The following is a 21,772-nucleotide window of genomic DNA, read 5'->3' as shown; positions in this document are numbered from 1 at the left end:
CTTGAGGGAGCTAGATGAGGATGAGGGGAGAGTTCCTATTTCTTCTCCTAGTTATCTCGAGTGGGCGCAACAAGTTCGCGCCCACTATACTAGGGCTAACGGCGTTCTTAATAGCCGGGGGTTTTATTCGGAATTGTGGGGTTTTGATGTTGGGAGTTGTAGTAGTGATAGCGATAGCAGTAGTGATAGTGGTAATGACAGTGATTGCGTCATAATCTCCCCTTCCTCTTTCACAGGAAAGCGGAAGAACCCCTGCCGAGATCTAGTCGTTGCTGACTACACTCCAGTCACCATGGAAGTTCCTTCGAAGTATACTAGTGTGGAAATGGTGAGGAGCTTTAGGAAAGCTGTCAAACTTTCTGACTCCCGACATGAAGATTCTATTATTACCGAGCCTGTCAGAGAATATGAGTTTGTATTCTTTAAAAACGACACCCCGCCAGATTATTTCTATCTTTATACTGGCGTGATCCAACCCCTCAATATTTGGCTGCCTTTTACCCCTTTTGAGGCGGAGATGTTGAAGGTTCTTAACGTCGCCCCTACCCAACTTCATCCCAATAGTTGGGCCTTTATCAAAGCCTTCGAGGTGATGTGCTTAGGTTTCGAACTAAAACCCTCAATTGGCGTCTTTTTCTCTTTCTACCACATTAAAAACTTGAAACCTCAAGCTTTAGTCTCCCTTAGCAGTCAACCTAATCGTCGCCTCCTGAGTTTGTATGCTTCCAACTTCAAGAACTTTAAGAACTCTTTCTTCCGGGTTCGCTGTGGCGATCAACTCCCGGATTTGATGTATGATGAAGTAGAAGATCCTCTATTTCCCTTCTACTGGACCGATAACCCTAGGCTTATCAAGGGAGCCGTCTTTGAGGCCTTGAGTGATTTTGAACAAGATACCGTCAACTTCCTTGATTCCTATGCTCTTATGGATACCGCCGACATTCTTAGGTGTGAGGGTAATAGTAAAGCCCTGACAGAGTATTTACGTAAGTACTGATTTTGGTATTTTTCTATTTCTGTTTAATGTTGATCTCGCCTTATTGCTAACTTGTGTTTTTTTTGTCTCTTTTGTTTTTGCAGAGAGAATGAGGACTATCTCTAATGAAGAGAGACTGGCATTCTTGGCTAAGGCTCGCCAGCAAAAAGCCAATCCTGCTGTCGCCGTGATTGACCCACTGAAACAGCTACAAGTGGAGGAAGCTGTTATAAAGGAGGGGCGAAGTAAAAAGAAACATGATGGGCGGATTCGTGTCGAGATCCCAGGGAAAACAGCTTCTGGAGCAAAAGAGACCGAGGGTGTCGCTCCTCCTCCTCCCAAAAAGCAGAAGGTTGAGAATATCACTCAGACCGTTAAGGACGCCTCCAAAGGCAAAGGCGTGGCTTCTAGTTCTTCTCAGCCTTCCCCTCAAGATGCCGATGCCGCTGCTTCCCTAACTTGGAGCTCCTTTGATCCTTTTGAATTTATCGAAAGGGGGGTGACTATGGTTGGTGATATGACCCGCTTCACCAACACTTCTACTGAGGACCTGAGGAAGAAAGCTTTGGAGTACGAGGTTAAGGGCACTCTTCTCAACTACTTGCTGACAAATCGCCAAGAACAAGAGGTCCAAGAGGCGAAGCAGAAGGTGAAGACCGTTGATGATAACCTTGCTGATATTGAGAAGAGGTATACTGAGACCAAGACCAAGCTGGAGGCAGATATTAAGAAGCTGAAGGAAGAACAGGAAGGCGAGGCGGAGAGGTTGAGGAAAGAGTATGAGGAGAAGCTGGCCAAGATTAAGGAAAGCTACGCCGCTTCTGAGACTAAGCTTAAAGAGAATGCAGCTGCTGAGGACGAGAAAATTTCTAAGCTTTCCAAGGAGAGGGATGCAGCGGTGTTTTCTGCTGGCACTTTGGGCGAGCAAAAGGCTAGGTTGGAGAGTGATGTCACAGAGCTTCAGCTCTATGCCGCCAGCCAATATGACGAAGGCTTTTCTTTTGCCATTGAACAGGTCAAGCTTCTTTTCCCAGATCTCGATGCTAAGCGCCTTGGCGAAGCTGATGCAATGAATCAGATTGTTGACGGCAAACTCGTTCCTTACGTTCCTCCTCAGTGAATGACTTCTTTTCCCTTTGTTGTAATGACTTTTGTTCTTGCCCTTCTGTGGCTTTTTTGTAACTATTTTGTATGCCCTTTTGTGGCTTTGAACAATTTGCCCTTTGCTGGGTCCTTTATAAATTTCTTTATTCGCCTGATTTCTTCTCTTCATAACTTTATGGATTATTACGCTTTTAGATAACGCCTCCTATCGTTCTTGCTTCGGACACTTTTACCCTTACACCTGTGATGTCTTTGACATTTTAACATAATTGTGAGCTGTTTGAGAATAAATTTATACCTGTTGTTTGTAGCTGGTATGGCGATATGTCGCCTTGTTTTGAGTGGTGTGCAAGTTTTTCCTTTTGTTGATAATCTTGCCTTTCTTCACTGTGTACTTTCTGTTTTTGACGCCCCCTACGGGTGACGCCAAGGCCTCTCAACCCTGATTTAATTTCTGTTTCTGACGCCCCCTACGGGTGACGCTAAGGCCTCTCAACCCTGATTTAATTTCTGTTTCTGACGCCCCCTACGGGTGACGCCAAGGCCTCTCAACCCTGATTTAATTTCTGTTTCTGACGCCCCCTACGGGTGACGCCAAGGCCTCTCAACCCTGATTTAATTTCTGTTTCTGACGCCCCCTACGGGTGACGCCAAGGCCTCTCAACCCTGATTTAATTTCTGTTTCTGACGCCCCCTACGGGTGACGCCAAGGCCTCTCAACCCTGACTTAATTTCTGTTTCTGACGCCCCCTACGGGTGACGCCAAGGCCTCTCAACCCTGATTTAATTTCTGTTTCTGACGCCCCCTACGGGTGACGCCAAGGCCTCTCAACCCTGATTTAATTTCTGTTACGGGTGACGCCAAGGCCTCTCAACCCTGATTTAATTTCTGTTTCTGACGCCCCCTACGGGTGACGCCAAGGCCTCTCAACCCTGATTTAATTTCTGTTTCTGACGCCCCCTACGGGTGACGCCAAGGCCTTTCAACCTTGTTTTATTTCTGTTTTTGACGTCTCCTACGGGTGACGCCAGGGCCTTTCAACCTTGATTTAATTTCTTTTTTTATTCAGGGCTCATAATTTGATCATGTTGACCTTGATTGACGTAAATGTTTTAACTGTGTAAGAGAACATGTGTAATATAATAAAGCTACTAAAATTTTGAAATTCAATGAGCCTCGATAAAAACCCTAGTTTGCACAAGGGAAAAGAGTGTCTCACTGTTTTTATTGGGATTGGTTATTATACATAAGCTATCCTTATGCACCATGCATAAGTTACTTAGTGCACCCCCCAAATTACTTGTGCACCCCCCAAATTATTAGCACACCCCCAAATTTCTCATGCACCCCCCAAATTACTTGTGCACCCCCAAATTTCTCATGCACCCCCAAAATTTCTCGCACACCCCCAATATGACTTTTGCCCCCCAATTTTATTTTTTTGGTCCCCTCCACATTTCTAGCCTAAACCATTTTGTTGTGGGAATGGTTTCAGAGATATGCACTCCAAAACCATTAAGTGTATAAGATGGTTTTAGAGTACAACCCTATAATTAGAATACAAACAATAATTGTGATTTGAAACCATTTAACCAACATAATGGTTTCCAGAATTTTTAAAACCATATAAACACACATAAAACCATTTTACAATACAAATGGTTTCAGTGTATAACTATCTGAAACCATTTAACCAACATAATGGTTTCCAGAATTTTTAAAACCATAAAAACACACATAAAACCATTTTACAATACAAATGGTTTCAGTGTATAACTATCTGAAACCATTTAACCAGCATAATGGTTTCCAGAATTTTTGAAACCATAAAAACACACATAAAACCATTTTACAATACAAATGGTTTTAGTGTATAACTATCTGAAACCATTTAACTGGTTTTAAATAATGATTATAATTGTACCAAAAAAAAACAATTATGATTCTAATTATAGGTTGTACTTCAAAACCATCTTATGCACTTAATGGTTTTGGAGTGTATATTTTTGAAACCATTCCCACAGCAAAATGGTTTAGGCTTGAAATATGGGGGGTTAAAAAAAAATTGGGCGCACAAGTCATCTAGGGGGTGCGTGAAAAATTTTGGGGAGTGCGCTAGAAATTTGGGGGTGCGCGAGAAATTGGGGGGTGCATGAGAAATTTGGGGGTGCGCGAGTAATTTGGGGGGTACGTGAGAAATTTGGGGGGTGTGAGATTAGGTGTGAGTGTGTGAGTTGAGATTGGCTAGGATTATTACATGTGGATGCTTAATCTAATGGATGTTATTGACTTATGTACCATGCATAAGGATTACACTTATGTATAATAACTTCTCCCGTTTTTATTTATTAATGAAAATGGTTCTTATACATCATTAAAATAGTGCTGAAAAGGCATGAATTTACTTGTTCTTCCACCAGTGGCGTGATGCTCCGTAACTAGCTGTAGTAGAACTTTAAGTTTGCTATGTTCCATGTCCTGGGGAGGGTTCTTCCTTCCATAGTCTCTAAACGATATGCTCCTCCTTCAAAGGCTTCTTGCACACGAAAAGGGCCTTCCCAGTTTGCCGCGAACTTCCCTCCTTTATCCTTTCCCATGGGTCTTTTCAACACTAGATCGCCTTCTTGAAAACTTCTTTGTCTGACTCTCGAATTATAACGCCTGGCGGCCCTTTGCTTTATGGCGAATTCTCTGAAATGTGCTCTCTCCCTTCTTTCTTCGATCATGTCTAGATTCTCTTCCAAAGCTCTATCGTTCTCTTCCTGCGTTATGGTTTCTCTGCGCCAACTGGGAGGATTTATCTCCACCGGGATCATTGCGTCTGAACCATAGACCATTGTAAATGGCGCTTCTCCCGTCGAGGATTGGGGGGTGGTATGATACGACCAAAGAATGGGTGAGATGTGGGCTACCCAGGCCTCGCCTTTGCTATCTAGCCTCCTTTTCAATGCCCTTAGTATTACCTTATTTGCTGATTCTGCTTGTCCGTTAGCTTGTGGGTGCTCCACCGATATAAAGGTGTTTTTGATTCCCTTGCTTCGACAGAACTCTACGACCTTTTCGCTGGCGAACTGTGTACCGTTATCGGATACGATGTACTTAGGCAAACCGAATCTGAAGATGATTTTTTTCCAATAAAAGATTTTGACCTGTTCCGCCGAAATACTAGATACTGGTTCTGCTTCAATCCATTTTGTAAAATAATCGACGGCGACGATGATCCATCGTGCTTGTTTGTAGCCAACTGGAAATGGACCGACAATATCCACACCCCACATGAAAAAAGGCCATGGGGCTAATACTGACTTTAGTGGCTCCCCTGGTACGTGATGCAAATTGGCGTGTCTTTGGCATTTATCACAGTTTCTTACATACATGGCGGTATCGTCGTGTATATCCGGCCAGTAAAATCCTGCTCTTAATATTTTTCCTGCTAAAGCCCTTGAACCGATATGACTGCCACACGATCCCTCATGTACTTCGGACATGATGTGTTTTGCTTCTTCGTTACTAACGCATAGAAGGAGGGGGGATGCAAATCCCCTTTTATATAGCCTATCTCCTACCATAGAATACCATGCCGCCATCTTTTTCAACTTGAACGCATTTTCCCTTTCCTTTGGGAGTTCATCCTTTTGGAGGTATCGGATAATAGGCGATCTCCAATCTTCTTCCTCTATCACCATCATCAAATCTTCTCCGCCGATGCTGGGAGTTTTAATCGTTTCTTGGATAACGGTTCTATGGCTCCCGGGTTTTTTTGTGCTCGCCAGTTTTGACAATAGATCTGCTCTCATATTTTGTTCGCGAGGGACATAAACTAATTCGAACGAGTCGAAGTGTTTAGCAAGACTTTGCACTCCCTCCACGTATTTGATTAACTGTGGCTCTTTCGTCTGAAATTTGCCTGACACTTGGTTGGTTACCAGTTGGGAATCACTCATGGCTTTCAACTCCTTCACTTCCATGTCTTTTGCTAACTTCATTCCTGCTATCAAGGCTTCGTATTCAGCCTGGTTGTTGCTGGCTTTGAAGGCGAAACGTAATGATTGTTCTATCATAACGCCATCTGGTCCTTCCAACACTACTCCGGCTCCACTTCCCCGTACGTTGGAGGCTCCGTCTACTGAGAGGGTCCAAGTCGTCGCTTTTTCAGTTGTTGGCGGGGTAGACATTTCTAATACAAAGTCGGTCAGTCTTTGCGATTTGATGGCCCCTCTAGGTGAGAAAGTGATGTCGAATTCTGACAGTTCGACTGACCATGCTACCATCCTTCCTGCTAGGTCTGGCTTTCTGAGGACGTTCTTGATAGGGTAATCTGTCCTAACAACTATCTTGTGGCTTTGAAAGTATTGTCTTAGTTTTCTAGCCGTGACAACCACCGCAAGAGATAACCTCTCTATCCTCTGATATCTTGTTTCTGCTCCTCTAAGGGTTCTACTTACAAAATATATAGGCTTTTCTTCGCCCTCTACTTCCTGAACCAGAGCTGAACTTAAGGCTCTATCAGAGACTGCAAGATAAAGGTAAAGGGTATTACCTGGTAATGGGCGCGTCAAGATGGGTGGTGATGCTAAAAATTCCTTTAATTGTCTGAAGGCTTCTTCACATTCGGGCGTCCAGGAGAATCTTTCATTTTTCCTAAGGGATGCGAAGAAGTGGAAGCCTTTTTCGCCCGCGCATGATAAGAATCTGGATAATGCCGCTATTCTGCCTGTCAAAGTTTGGACCTCTTTCACAGATGTAGGGCTTCTCATTTCTATGATGGCTCGACATTTTTCTGGATTGGCTTCTATTCCTCTACTGGTGAGCATGAAACCTAGGAATTTTCCTGCTTGCACCCCGAAGGAACATTTCGCTGGGTTTAACCTCATGTTATACTTTCTCACTGACCCCAAGATGTCTAAAAGATCTTCGTCATGGCGCTTTCCTTCGGGAGTTTTTACTACCATATCGTCAATGTATACCTCTAGGTTCTTTCCTATTTGTTCGGAGAAAACCCTGTCCATCAACCTTTGGTATGTTGCTCCTGCGTTCTTCAACCCGAAAGGCATAACGTTGTAAAAATAATTGCAGGTATTCGACATAAAGGCTGTATGGCAGGCATCTATAGGGTTCATCTTTATTTGATTATACCCTGAGTAGGCGTCCATAAAACTCAACATTTTGCATCCTGAAGCACCATCAATCAACCTGTCTATGTTGGGCAAAGGATATGGGTCTTTAGGACATGCTTTATTTAGATCCGTAAAATCCACGCACATCCTCCATTTTCCGTTGGCCTTTTTCACCATGACGACGTTCGCCAACCACGAGGGGTATTTGATTTCTTCAATGAATCCAGCTTCCTTTAGCTTCTCCACTTCTTCCGCTATTGCAGCTCGCCTTTCCTCCCCAACCTTTCTTTTTCTTTGGGAGACTGATAAGTGCCCAATTTTAGTTATATTGTATCATGAATTATGAGCACTTACCAATACTTTTATGAAGAAATCTTGATTAAAACCCCTTTTTGTGTAAATATAACATTAAATCAAAGAGGAATTAATCCCAAGGCATTTTTGTTAGGAATGGCTAGAAAAGCAGGTTTTTAAGCCTTCGCTCAGCGAAGCCATAGTGAGCTACAGCGAACTAAACCAGTGGGTTAAGGGTCCATGGCGAGCTTCAGCGAGATTCAGCGAACAGGACAGCAAACTCAACGTTCGCTCAGCGAAAGATAGCGAGAGATGGCGAGCACAACCCGGGAGGAAGGGTCTGTTAGCGAGACATAGCGAGCATCGGCGAACAAAGTGATGAGTCAAGCCTTTTGCTACGTGTCAAGAAACCCCTTGCTTAAGTAACTAGTTCGCTCAGCGAACATCATTTCGCTTAGCGAACTCCTCTGTCCTGAAAATCTATAAATAGAACTCAGAAGCCATTTTCTTAGATATATAGTTTTGTAATAGTTCAGAGATACAAGTAACATTAGTTTTAAGAGTTCTTGAAGGTGGATTCATCATTGTACTTGAGAAATCAAGAGATGTTCTTCATCCCTTTTTCTTGTAAGTTTACTTTTATCATGTCTAGCTAAATTCCTTTGTTGTTGGGATTAGATGTAGTTATTTTGTGAACATGTAGTCAATTTAATCTTAATATATGTGTTTTCTTTATCAATCATTATAAGTGTTATCTTGTTTAATTGTCTATTTCTAAAAGATTTGAACAACATAGACATATCTTGTTTGAATCAAGAGTAAAAGATAATCACTTATTAAACTTCAATGTTTAGACATAGATGTCGAGTTTAGTAATCACGCCAAATATCAGATCTTAATGCTATTATGTCGATTAATGATTCGAGACATCGAACGTTGATAGATATAATAGATTTCACGGCGTAATCCGGACACGGATACGTTCGATGTGTGATATGTGATAATAATGATTGGTAAATGAAATATATATAGTGAGGTTGATTGATACATGCTAACAAGATAATGAATCTAGTTCCGACAACTTCTTTATTATCCGAAAGTTTAAATCCTTTTATCCAATCGCACTTTTATGTTCTCAAAACAAATCTTACAAAAACCCGTACTTAAAATCATGGAAATTGCAAATCAATCTTTGATATCACACTAGTCTCTGTGGATACGATATAACGAAAATACTTGCTTTTGTACTTTCATCAAATGGCGCCGTTGCCGGGGACTGGCGTTTGATATTGATAAATTTGATTATGATTTCTGTCGTTTTAAGCAATTTTGTACTTTTTTATTATTTATTATCCTTTGTGCACGCTAACTTGTCTGGTTAGATTGTTGTCCTGTTTATGCGAGGAAAGATTTCTGCAGAGAATTTACTTTTTGATCCAGAAATCGAAAGAACAGCAAGGAGAAACAATAGTCAAAGAAAGAAAAGAAAACAGCTAGCCAAACAAAAGAAGCTGCAAGAAGGAACTTCAACTTCTATTTCTTCAGCATCCTCAATCTCCGAAGAGATGGCTGACGATCCGCCACGTAACGAAGGTGCCGGTATAAGGCCATGTCACAACAGTCCACGGAGACTTGCTCATCTTGCAAGGCCTCCCAGAGGTGCAAGACAAACGGAGATGAAAACCAGACTCTTGCAATTGTTATATGCTAACCCTTTTACAGGTTTGTCACATGAAGATCCGTACAACCATTTGGTCAAATTCTATGAAATTGCCGGTTCACTTGGTGCTCCTGAAGCGGAGGAGGAAGCGGTGTTCATGAGAATGTTTCCACATTCATTGATAGGAAAGGCCAAAGATTGGTACCTTGATTTACCAGCTCAAGTTATGACAAATTGGAATACCTTGGAAGAGAAGTTTCTTGATCGGTTCTTTCCACATCATAAATTCATGGAGTCAAAGACATCAATCGCGGTGTTTTCTCAAGGCTCCAATGAGACTCTATGTGAAGCATGGGATCGATACAAAGCAATGCTGCGTAAATGCCCTAATCATGGATTTGATGAACTAACCCAAATTCATATTTTTAGAAATGGTCTTTTGCAGGATTCAAAGCTCCTTTTAGATGCAACAGCAGGTGGTTCTCTTTTATCATTAAGTGCTGCAGATGCTACGACTATCATTGAGAAAATGTCACTTAGTGATCGACAAAGTGAACGCAGCAAAATTCAAAGGAAGCCTGGGATTCTTGAACTTGATCCGTCAGATGCTGTATTGGCTCAAAATAAACTTCTTACCAACACAGTGGAGGAGTTATCCAAACAAATGTCAAAATTGATGACTCTTCAAGAAGTGTCAACTAAAGCTAAACAGGTTGCAGCGTGTGAATTGTGTACCGGAGATCATCCTACAGGTCATTGTCCTCCGACTAATGAGGAAGTGAATTTCATGGGAGCCCAACAAAGGCAAGGTCAGTACCAAAATACTGGCTATCAAAGAGGTAACAATTCAAACTATGGCCAAGGTTGGAGACAAGATGTTGGTTCATCAAATAGGCAAAGACAGTATGAAAATTACAGTCAACCACCTCCACAACAGTCTCAACAAGAAAACTTAGAAGAGACTTTGAAATCATTCATAGAGATGCAGACAAAGCATAACCAACAACAACACCAACAAATGCAGACATACCAACGAGGGAATGACGCGGTGTTAAGAAATCTTGAAACTCAGATTGGTCAAATAGCAAGAGAAATGGCCAATAACAAGAATCGAGGAGGATCATTTGCAGCAAATACCGAACCAAATCCAAAAGAGCAATGTAAGTCTGTCACAACTCGAAGTGGTAAGGAGGTAGGCAAGGGAATCGGTGACAATTTGAAAACTGAAGAGGAGGTTTTGACAAGAAAAGAAAAAGAGGGAGTAGAAGTAAGTGAGAAGGAAGTTGAAGAAAATAATGAGGGAGATTTAGTTGAAAATCAAAAAAATGAAAAAAATGAAGAGCTTGAGGGAGAAGTAAGTGAGGAGAAGAGGAAAAAGAAACAAAAGGCAAGAGAAGAGAAAAGTATTCAGAAAAATCCACCTGTTCAACACTTACCATATCCACATGCTCCATCAAAGAAAGACAAGGAAAGGCAATATGCAAGGTTTCTCGACATATTCAAAAGATTGCAAATAAACATTCCATTTGCCGAAGCCTTAGAGCAGATGCCGACGTATGCAAAGTTTATGAAAGAGATTCTTACAAAAAAGAGAAAGTTTGATGATGATGAAGTTATCCAGTTAGATGCAAGCTGCAGTGCTATCATTCAACGCATTCTTTCGACAAAAGAAAAAGATCCGGGAAGAGTCACGTTGCCGGTTACCATTGGTAATGTGAATGTTGGAAAAGCTCTCATTGATCTAGGGTCAAGCATTAACCTCATTCCGTTATCAGTAATTAAACGGATTGGTGGTCTTGATGTTACCCGAACAAGAATGACACTACAGCTAGCCGACAAGTCAATCACACGTCCTTTGGGAATGGCGGAAGATGTTCTTGTAAAGGTTGATAAGTTCATGTTTCCGATTGACTTTGTGGTGATGGATATTGAAGAAGATGACGATGTTCCGTTGATTCTTGGAAGGCCTTTTATGAAGACAGCTCGTATGATGATAGATATTGATGACGGGGTGATGAAAGTTCGAGTACAAGATGAGGAAGTTAGCTTCAATCTGTGGGAAGCTATTAAGCATCCAAATGAGAAGGATATATGTTTTAAGTTAGATGCAACTGATGAAGCCATCTTAGATGTGAGGAAACAAGCACATCAACCTTCATCACTCGAACAAGCCCTAACTGAAAGTTTTGAAGCACTTGATCCTAAGAAAGAAGAAGAAGTTGAGAGTTTTCTGAAGCAGCTGGATGCTTTGAAGGAAGTAACTCCTTTAGAAGCAAAGATTGAGGAGCTTAAAAATGATGAAAGACCGGGTGAAGTAAAGCTTGAGTTGAAAACATTACCATCTCATCTCAAGTATGCATTCCTTGAAGAAGAAGAAAAGAAGCCGGTGATCATTAGCAACTCATTGTCAGCTGATGAAGAAAAAAGCTTGATTCAAATTCTGAAAGAAAACAAAGAAGCAATCGGGTGGTCTTTATCCGATCTCAAAGGTATTAGTCCATCTTATTGTATGCATAATATTATGATGGAAGATGATTACAAACCTGTTGCTCAACCTCAACGTCGATTAAACCCAACAATGAAAGAGGTGGTGCGAAAGGAGGTAGTGAAGTTGCTTGAAGCTGGCATGATTTACCCTATTTCTGACAGTACTTGGGTGAGTCCGGTCCAGGTGGTCCCGAAGAAAGGTGGGATGACGGTAATCACAAATGACAAGAATGAGTTGATACCATCAAGAACAGTCACAGGTTGGCGGATGTGTATAGACTACCGGAGACTCAACAAAGCAACCAGAAAAGATCATTTTCCATTACCATTCATGGATCAAATGTTAGAAAGATTGTCAGGTCAAGAATTTTATTGCTTTTTGGATGGTTATTCGGGGTACAATCAGATTTCAGTCAACCCCGAGGATCATGAAAAAACAGCTTTCACATGTCCTTTCGGTGTTTTTGCTTATAGAAGAATGCCTTTCGGATTGTGCAATGCACCGGCAACATTTCAACGGTGTATGCAAGCAATTTTTTCTGACTTAATAGAGAAATGCATTGAGGTGTTTATGGATGATTTCTCCGTGTTCGGTCCGTCATTTCAACATTGTTTGAAGAATTTGGACACCGTACTGAAGCGGTGTGTTGAAACAAATCTGGTTCTTAATTGGGAGAAGTGTCATTTCATGGTGACCGAAGGTATTGTTCTTATCACAAGATCTCTTCCAAGGGTATTGAAGTGGATAAAGCAAAGGTGGAGGTCATTGAAAAGCTCCCTCCTCCGGTAAATATCAAAGGAATCAGAAGTTTTCTAGGTCATGCCGGTTTCTACCGAAGATTCATCAAAGATTTTTCCAAAATTGCCAAACCATTAAGCAATCTGCTTAACAAAGGTACGTCTTTTAAAATTGATGATGAATGTTTACTTGCTTTTAATGAATTGAAAGAAAGATTGGTGACTGCACCCATAATCATAGCACCCGATTGGAAACTTGAATTTGAATTGATGTGTGATGCTAGTGATTATGCAGTTGGTGCAGTCCTTGGACAAAGAAAGAACAAAATTTTTCATGCTATACACTATGCAAGCAAAGTATTAAATGATGCACAAGTTAACTATGCAACAACCGAGAAAGAATTGCTTGCTATAGTGTATGCACTTGAGAAATTTCGTTCTTATTTGATTGGTTCAAAGATTGTTGTGTATACTGACCATGCAGCTATCAAGTATTTAATTACAAAAGCTGATTCTAAGCCGAGACTCATTCGGTGGATGCTCTTACTACAAGAGTTTGATCTTGAGATAAAAGATAAAAAGGGAACAGAAAACTTGGTAGCTGATCACTTATCAAGACTTGTAAACACTGAGGTAACCAAACATGAATGTGAGGTTCTTGAAGAATTCCCTGATGAAAAACTGCTTATGGTGCAAGAAAGGCCATGGTTTGCTGATATGGCTAATTTCAAAGTATCCGGATTAATACCGGATGATCTCAATTGGCACCAAAAGAAAAAGTTCCTCCGTGAAGCAAATCAATATGTTTGGGATGATCCTTATTTGTTTAAAATTGGAGCAGACAACTTGTTGAGAAGATGTGTTACCAAAGAGGAAGCCATAAGCATCATGTGGCATTGCCATAATTCACCATATGGAGGTCACTATAATGGAGAAAGAACTGCTGCAAAAGTTTTGCAGTCAGGGTTCTTTTGGCCTACATTGTTCAAAGATACTTATGAATATGTTCAAAAGTGTGACAGTTGTCAAAGAACCGGCGGAATTTCAAAGCGTAATGAGATGCCGCTGCAGAATATCTTTGTTGTTGAAATTTTTGATTGTTGGGGCATTGACTTTGTCGGGCCATTTCCTTCATCGTTTTCAAATGAATATATCTTGGTAGCAGTTGATTATGTGTCAAAGTGGGTAGAAGCAGTTGCATCACCAAAAGCCGATGGTAAAACGGTGATCAAATTTTTAAAGAAAAACATTTTCACTCGCTTTGGAACTCCCCGTGTGCTCATTAGTGATGGAGGCTCGCATTTTTGCAATTCACAATTAGCAAAAGCACTTGAGCATTATGGAGTCAGGCACAAAGTTGCATCACCATACCACCCACAGACCAATGGACAAGCTGAAGTCTCAAACCGAGAAATAAAAAAGATTCTTGAGAAAACAGTGTCCGCTTCAAGAAAAGATTGGTCACTGAAGCTAGATGAAGCACTATGGGCATATCGGACAGCTTTCAAATCACCGATAGGCCTAACACCTTTTCAGATGGTTTATGGTAAGTCATGTCATCTTCCGGTGGAACTAGAGCATAAAGCCTATTGGGCTTTAAAATTTCTGAACTTTGATGAGAACCAATCCGGAGAGAAAAGAAAAATTCAGATGCAACAGTTGGAAGAAATGCGGCACCAAGCATATGAATCATCAAAGCTGTATAAAGAAAAGGTGAAGAGCTACCATGATAAGCGGCTTTTGAACAAAAATTTCAGGCCAGGTCAAATGGTTTTACTTTTCAATTCAAGGTTGAAACTATTTCCGGGGAAGTTGAAATCAAAATGGTCCGGTCCGTTCAAAATACATGAGGTGAAGCCTTATGGTGCAGTCGTGTTAGAAGATCCAGCAACAAATGACACCTGGACTGTGAATGGTCAAAGGTTGAAACTCTATTTTGGTGGTGAATTTGATCGTGTCACTACCAAAATCCCACTTTCCGATCCTTGAAGCTCCAAAAAGAACGTCAAGCTAATGACGTTAAACAAGCGCTTGTTGGGAGGCAACCCAATTTTGTAAGTAATTTAATGTTTTAGCATGCATAAAATAATTTTGATGGTAGGAACATGTTTGGTGTAAGCTGTGCCAAAGGATTCAGCAGAAATTTTTTTTTCTGGTATGGTTCGCTCAGCGAACATTATATTCGCTCAGCGAACTCTGCGAATCCTGAACTTCAATTTTAAACGGACAGCTGGCCCAAAATGTTTCCACCTCACCACCCACTACCACAAACACGGTTTTCAAAACATTCCAAACCCTAAAACAACATTCTCCTCCATCTTATCCTCTCATTTCACTCCAAACCTCTCCTTTCCAACTTCTTCTTTCACAAAAATTTCTCTCTACTCTCAAACAAGCACCCACTCATTCATTCATCACTTAGTGCATCCCATCTCTACATCACTACTCAGGTATGAAATCCTTTTCAACTCTTACTTTCCTAAAGTTTAAAATTCAAATTGAAAAGTGATTATTTATGGTAGTTTTGCACAAGTTTCTTAGGAATAGGTTTGAATACACTTTAAATGTTAAGATTTGCATGAGTTTGGTTCCTTTTATAAGGTTTATAATGAGTACAATGATTAGAATGCTTAAAAATTCAGATCTAGTCGATTTACCATGTTTTCTGCAAAATTTGTGTTCGCAACCCTTCGCTATGCCTTCGCTTAGCGAGCGCCTGCGACCCTGAAGAAAAATTTCATGTTTGATTTCGCAACGCCCTCGCTAAGCCAAGGTTTGCGAACCAAAAAAATTTTTTTTTAGGCCAGCCTTCGCTGAGCCTTCGCTGAGCGAACACCTGCAGAACCTGCAACAATTTTTCTTTGATTGTGCCCTGTTATTATGTTATCTAATTAGATTTTATTTCAGGAAATGGCACCAAAGAAACCTTCAGCTGGTAAGAAACAAAAAACCATCGCAAGTTCTTCCCACCAAACCGAAGATTTGGACATGAATCGTTTCAAAGGGCAAGAACAATTTGATCGGTTTAGGGCTCTGGAAAAGAGAAAAATTTTGAGTGAAAGGATCTTTGACATCTATGAGCATGGAGATTATGAGAGGTTTGCAAGAATTGTGCAACTCCGGGGTTGGGAAAAAATTGTCCACCCACCAACCACCTACAACCCGGTCATAGTGAGAGAATTTTATGCTAATGCTCTCCCAGAAGGTGATGAACCTTTCTCCTACACCACCATGGTTCGTGGTCGCACCATCCAATTCGACCGCGATGCCATCAATGCATACCTTGGAAACCCTTTCACATTGCCACGCAATGAAACACTGTGTGCATTCCAAAAACAACGGAATAGGGGAACTTGGGATGCTCCGTCCATGAGAAGTAGGCTGCTTCGACCAAACACCGATTTTGTCTTCAATGCGACCCAAACACCTTTGAGGGCAATGAGAGAGGACATGAAAACCTTCACTGTGCTGCTATTCAATCTGGTCTTGTACAACATCCAACCTAATTCCCATCCTTCAGATGCCACCATGAACATCCTGGGCCTCATCCATTACATAAATGAGGATTTGGAAATAGATGTGGCGGGAATAATCTCTAGGTGGATGAAAGAAATTGTTCTAAGTGGTCACCCGGATAAGGCACTTAGGTCATCCAAGGTAAAGAGCACGAGTCCTTTAGGTTTCCCATGTCTCATTATGGGATTATGCTCGGCCAACAGACTGCATCTTCCTCAGATTGGGAATGAGGAAATTCCCACCATCAATGATGACTATGTTGACCGCTACTGCAAGCCAAAAAGAAGAAGGGCACGACAACAACCACCACCACCACCACCACCACAGCCACCTACTCAACCAGCCACCTCCGGATTCTCTGATCAAAACTTTTACAATTTCTTTACTCATTTATATGATCAAAATGATGCAGGGTATAGAGCCATGAGTGCAATGCAGCAGTCCTTCTATAATCAGCACACCGGGCAGTCGGTGATGACACCGCAAGATTTCCAAACATTTGTTGCATGGCCTGAGGACAGGCCTACTTTCATTGGGGGAGGGATGGCACCAAATGCTGATGCTGGTGAAGAAGCTGGTATGGATGATGATGATGAAGAAGATGATGGTGGTGAGGGTGATGCAAGCATGGAGGAGGAGGATGAAGAAGAAGCAGATTCAGATGATGACTGAAAGCTCACCAAAATGAGTGAAAATTTACAAGCTTTCAGTCATTTATTTCTTTTACTAGTTGGTTTATTTAGTTGTTTTTGTTGTGAACAAATTTAAATTATGTTTTATGTGGTTTTGTTAAGCTTTTGTATTCTGAACATGTGGTGTGGTACCTGACAATGTTTGAGACAATGTCTTTTGGAAGTTTTTAAGTTTAATGTCTAAATATTTGGTGATAAGTTTTTAAGTAGTGTGAATATTGTGAAAAGTTTTTTGCAAACAAGCTCACATGATTAGGAAAAATCTGAAGTTAGGTTTGTGGTAAATCAATGATCAAGCATGTTGAAAATGTTTTGTGAAACTTCATGTCAAAACTTCTTGATTAGTCCTTGAAATAGGCTTAGGAACCTAACATGGTTTTGAATTGTGTTGATTGTTCTAAGATGATTTTCAATATTTTTGTTGAACATGATTGAAGCTTGTGTTATCAACCTAGCCGGGTGAGAATGTGTGAACTTTCCATTGTTTACATAAATTTTTGAGAGCCAGCAATGTTGTGTGCTCATTTGATTTTAACTTAATCTTGCTGTCACTAATGTGTTTGATATTGTGGATATGATCAAGGCCCTGTTTCTTTTTTGAGTGATAACTACTTGGCCAAACTTAACCTACCTTGTGAGATAGTGATCTTTTGTGTCCCCTGTTGAGCCTTAAAATTTTGAAAATTATTTGTTTTATAAACCCTGAAACCAAAAGAATGGAAAAACAACTACTCTACCCTTGTCTTAGGATAGGAGAGCATTTGTATTTCAATTAGGGTCATGTTAAGATTCAAGTTGGGGAGAAGTAGGTTACAAATGTCATAAAAATGATTTGGAAAAGTAGTGGATTGGGTGATTGAAAAGAAAAAAAAAAATTTGTTGAAAATAAAAGATTGACACAAAAAGAAAGAAAAAGAAAAATTTGAAAGAAAAAAAAGTGTCATTGTAAAGAAAGAAAAGAATCACCAATGAAATAGGGGAGAAAGGAAAGAAAGGGAGTAAATGAATGCGAAATTTTAGATGAATTTGAAGTTCTGTAAGCTTTGTTATTGCTCTCTTATCCTTAAGGCCTTTTGAAATCCAAAGAAAAACAATGATTTTTTGTAGCCCAGCCCCGTTACAAGCTTAATAAAGTCCTTAGTGATCCACGATTGACGACATGTTTTGTGACATTGCTCTGATAAATGTTTGAATTGAATTGTTGCATGCACTTTGTTTGGATTGAGTGAAACACTTACCTTTGAGTGATATATTGGTGAGAATTTTTTTGATAACACTTGAGTCTTGATTGTTTGATAAAAATGTGGAGAATTTTGCTTAGACATAGCAATCAATTCATGATCATGCTTTGTTCTTTTGAATGTTTTAAGGAATAGTCTTGAGTAGGCATTGTTTTACTCATGCTTAGGAAAAGAAATTTCAAAAACTTTGATTGATTACAAACCTTTCCTGAGATTTAAAATTTTGAGCTTGTTGAAATATTACCTTTTGTTTGAGGACAAACAAAGTCCTAAGTTGGGGAGATTTGATAAGTGCCCAATTTTAGTTATATTGTATCATGAATTATGAGCACTTACCAATACTTTTATGAAGAAATCTTGATTAAAACCCCTTTTTGTGTAAATATAACATTAAATCAAAGAGGAATTAATCCCAAGGCATTTTTGTTAGGAATGGCTAGAAAAGCAGGTTTTTAAGCCTTCGCTCAGCGAAGCCATAGCGAGCTACAGCGAACTAAACCAGTGGGTTAAGGGTCCATGGCGAGCTTCAGCGAGATTCAGCGAACAGGACAGCAAACTCAACGTTCGCTCAGCGAAAGATAGCGAGAGATGGCGAGCACAACCCGGGAGGAAGGGTCTGTTAGCGAGACATAGCGAGCATCGGCGAACAAAGTGATGAGTCAAGCCTTTTGCTACGTGTCAAGAAACCCCTTGCTTAAGTAACTAGTTCGCTCAGCGAACATCATTTCGCTTAGCGAACTCCTCTGTCCTGAAAATCTATAAATAGAACTCAGAAGCCATTTTCTTAGATATATAGTTTTGTAATAGTTCAGAGATACAAGTAACATTAGTTTTAAGAGTTCTTGAAGGTGGATTCATCATTGTACTTGAGAAATCAAGAGATGTTCTTCATCCCTTTTTCTTGTAAGTTTACTTTTATCATGTCTAGCTAAATTCCTTTGTTGTTGGGATTAGATGTAGTTATTTTGTGAACATGTAGTCAATTTAATCTTAATATATGTGTTTTCTTTATCAATCATTATAAGTGTTATCTTGTTTAATTGTCTATTTCTAAAAGATTTGAACAACATAGACATATCTTGTTTGAATCAAGAGTAAAAGATAATCACTTATTAAACTTCAATGTTTAGACATAGATGTCGAGTTTAGTAATCACGCCAAATATCATATCTTAATGCTATTATGTCGATTAATGATTCGAGACATCGAACGTTGATAGATATAATAGATTTCACGGCGTAATCCGGACACGGATACGTTCGATGTGTGATATGTGATAATAATGATTGGTAAATGAAATATATATATAGTGAGGTTGATTGATACATGCTAACAAGATAATGAATCTAGTTCCGACAACTTCTTTATTATCCGAAAGTTTAAATCCTTTTATCCAATCGCACTTTTATGTTCTCAAAACAAATCTTACAAAAACCCGTACTTAAAATCATGGAAATTGCAAATCAATCTTTGATATCACACTAGTCTCTGTGGATACGATATAACGAAAATACTTGCTTTTGTACTTTCATCAGAGACAGGTTTTGTGTTGGGTGATATTGATAGTTTATGTGTTATCACCCCTTCATCTATCCCTGGCATATCTGAGGGTTTCCATGCAAATAGGTCAGCGTTGTCCTTCAAGATTTTGATGATTCTTCTTCTCTCCTCATTGGGCAACGCCGTTCCTAAACTGGTTGTTTGGTGTGGGTGATCGCCGATTTGAACTTGCTCCAGGTCTTCTATAGGGCTCACCCTTCTGTCTTGAAATTCTTCCCTTGGATCCATGTCTGAATTTTCTATGATGTTTATGCCACCTGGAACTGTGGCTTGTCTTCTTTCGGATGCTCCATTTGTATTGGATGCTCGATGCCGTATCTTTAAGCTGGACTCGTAACATTTTTTGGCGAGGATCTGATCGCCTCTAACTGTTCCTACTCCTCCGTTATCGAGAGGGTACTTAATTGCTAGGTACAGAGTGGACATGGCCGCCCCTAAGGTGTTGAAAGCAGGTCTTCCTATGATAATGTTGTAGGAGGTGAACGGAGTTTTGACTACCAAATATCGCACTTTGATGGTCTTGGCGTTACTTCCCTCTCCGAAGGTAGTGAGTAATGAGGCGTAGCCCATCACGTCTACCTGTTCTCCGGAAAACCCCACTAGAGCTCCTGTGTACGGCTGCAATTGCTCCTCCGCTAATTGCATGGCCTTGAAAGCTTCCCAGTACATGATGTCTGCTGAACTCCCTGAATCAATTAGTACTCTCTTTACATCACAGTTCAGGATTTGGACTTGTATTACCAGAGGGTCATCGTCATGGGGCGCTACCTCCAGGCCATCCCTTGCAGTAAATGCCAAATCTGGAACGTCGAGTGGTTGGGGTTGTCTCACGAGATATATCTCTGAGATGGCTCGACGCACATATCTTTTCCTTGCTGAGCTTGACTCACCTCCTCCTGAGAACCCCCCCGCTATTGTATTCACAGAGATCCTCTCCTTTGGAGGTTCTTTACTTGGCCCCTGAGTATCGCGTGGCTCTTGCCTGGGGATTTTTGGCACGACGACTCGGCCTTGCGCTGCATCGTCAATGAACCTTCGGAGGTGTCCGCTTTTAATCAGTTCTTCAATCAAATCTCTTAGGCGGAAGCACTTTTCCGTAGAATGACCTCTGCACCTATGGTAAGCGCACCAGGCGTTGTCGTTGAGTCCCATGGGGATATTGTTGGCTCTTTTTGGGGGGAGATTTGCCAAGCCACTGGCCAGAATTTCGTTTAACACGTACACTTTTGAAGTGTTTAATGGCGTAAACTCTTCCTCGGCGGGGTGATTCCTGAACTCTCTCCTTGGTGGTTGATGGTATGGCTTACCATGGTGCCTTTGCCATGTGTTTCCTTGATGACTTCCCGTTTTTGGTCGCGGGTGTTCTGGGGCTCTAGTAGCACGGCCTACATATTCCTTCTCCTTGGCGTCTCTTTGCCTTTTCTCGGCGTTGCTTTCTTCTCCCTTTATGTAACACTCCGCTCTCTTGTTTACCTCCTGCATTGATGAGGCTGGTTTTTGGGCTAAGGATTCGTTGAAATGTCCTGCTCTTAGCCCATTGTGGAAGGCCGCCACGAACATCTCCTGGTTTGGATTTGAGACCTTGATGGTGGCCTCGCTGAATCTGGCTAGAAAACTACGCAACGATTCGCCGTGGTTTTGGCGAATGGAGAATAGGCTAGTTGACGTGACTTTCACGTGTTTCGATCCGGCGAACTGGTGAACGAATTTTTTGTGAAAATCCGCGTAGCTTTCTATTGAATTTCTTGGAAGGTTCATATACCAACGCAAGGCTACATCCTTGAAGGTGCCGGCTAGTAGTTTACATTTCAGGTGTTCCGGAGCATTGATTATGGCGGTTTGTGTTCCAATTGCCATCAGGTGCTCTCGAGGGTCAGTTTTCCCATCAAAAGTAGGAAGGTGAGGAACCTTGATTGCTTCCGTGATTTGGGTATCCCATAAATGTTGTGCCAAAGGCTGTACATCCATGATGTTCTCTCCTTCCTCCTCTTCTGAAATCATTTTCGCTTTTTCTTTCTCATGTGTTCTTTCGGCTTCGATGGCCGCAATATGTGTAACGACCCAAAATTTAGTATTCGTTATTTAATTATTTTATTACGCGAGGGCGTGATTTATAATTAAATTATTAAGCGGCGAATAATCATTTAGCGGGAACGTAAGTTATTGAGCGAGAAGTTATGTTGTTTGGGCCTTGGGGCGTGTAAGTGGTTATTGGGCCTAAGCCAAGTGGGCTTGGATCCATGAGAACAATGGGAGCTCTATAAGTAGCCAAGTCAAACCATGAATAGTCTCATAAGTTGCAATTCTTGAGAAAGAGCAAGAGGAGGAGCTCATGAGGGAGAGGGAGAGCTCGTGGGAGAGAAAGAGAAGAGCAAGCTTGTGGATT

The 21,772-nt window shown here is 40.9% G+C and overlaps 2 protein-coding genes across 2 annotated transcripts; both read right to left on the bottom strand.

The window, feature by feature from the left end:
- Positions 1 to 4,519: 4,519 nt before the first annotated feature.
- On the bottom strand, positions 4,520 to 7,375 carry LOC123914856. Its single transcript, XM_045966020.1, has 2 exons — positions 5,457 to 7,375; positions 4,520 to 5,195 (listed from the first exon to the last, which is right to left on the bottom strand). The coding sequence occupies exons 1-2, from the start codon at positions 7,373 to 7,375 to the stop codon at positions 4,520 to 4,522; spliced, it is 2,595 nt and encodes an 864-aa protein (XP_045821976.1).
- Positions 7,376 to 19,239: 11,864 nt separating this feature from the next.
- LOC123914854 lies at positions 19,240 to 21,387 on the bottom strand. Its single transcript, XM_045966019.1, has 3 exons — positions 20,968 to 21,387; positions 19,341 to 20,862; positions 19,240 to 19,250 (listed from the first exon to the last, which is right to left on the bottom strand). Exons 1-3 carry the CDS (start codon positions 21,385 to 21,387, stop codon positions 19,240 to 19,242), a joined length of 1,953 nt encoding a protein of 650 aa, XP_045821975.1.
- Positions 21,388 to 21,772: the final 385 nt, after the last annotated feature.

Source organism: Trifolium pratense, linkage group LG3 (genome assembly GCF_020283565.1).
Source record: "Trifolium pratense cultivar HEN17-A07 linkage group LG3, ARS_RC_1.1, whole genome shotgun sequence".
Lineage (NCBI taxonomy): Eukaryota > Viridiplantae > Streptophyta > Magnoliopsida > Fabales > Fabaceae > Trifolium > Trifolium pratense.
Note: the sequence above shows the minus strand (reverse complement) of the source record. Positions and strands in the feature narration are given on the sequence as shown.

What these genes read in the sequence shown, in the direction of transcription:
- LOC123914854 (XM_045966019.1), bottom strand. Translation starts at nt 21,387, where the DNA reads ATGATTTCAGAAGAGGAGGAAGGAGAGAACATCATGGATGTACAGCCT. An exon ending in TCAGCGAGGCCACCATCAAG is followed by an intron (nt 20,863 to 20,967) that starts GTCTCAAATCCA and finishes TCATCAATGCAG; the next exon opens with GAGGTAAACAAGAGAGCGGA.
- LOC123914856 (XM_045966020.1), bottom strand. Translation starts at nt 7,375, where the DNA reads ATGGTGAAAAAGGCCAACGGAAAATGGAGGATGTGCGTGGATTTTACG. An exon ending in ATACACGACGATACCGCCAT is followed by an intron (nt 5,196 to 5,456) that starts GTATGTAAGAAA and finishes AATCATCTTCAG; the next exon opens with ATTCGGTTTGCCTAAGTACA.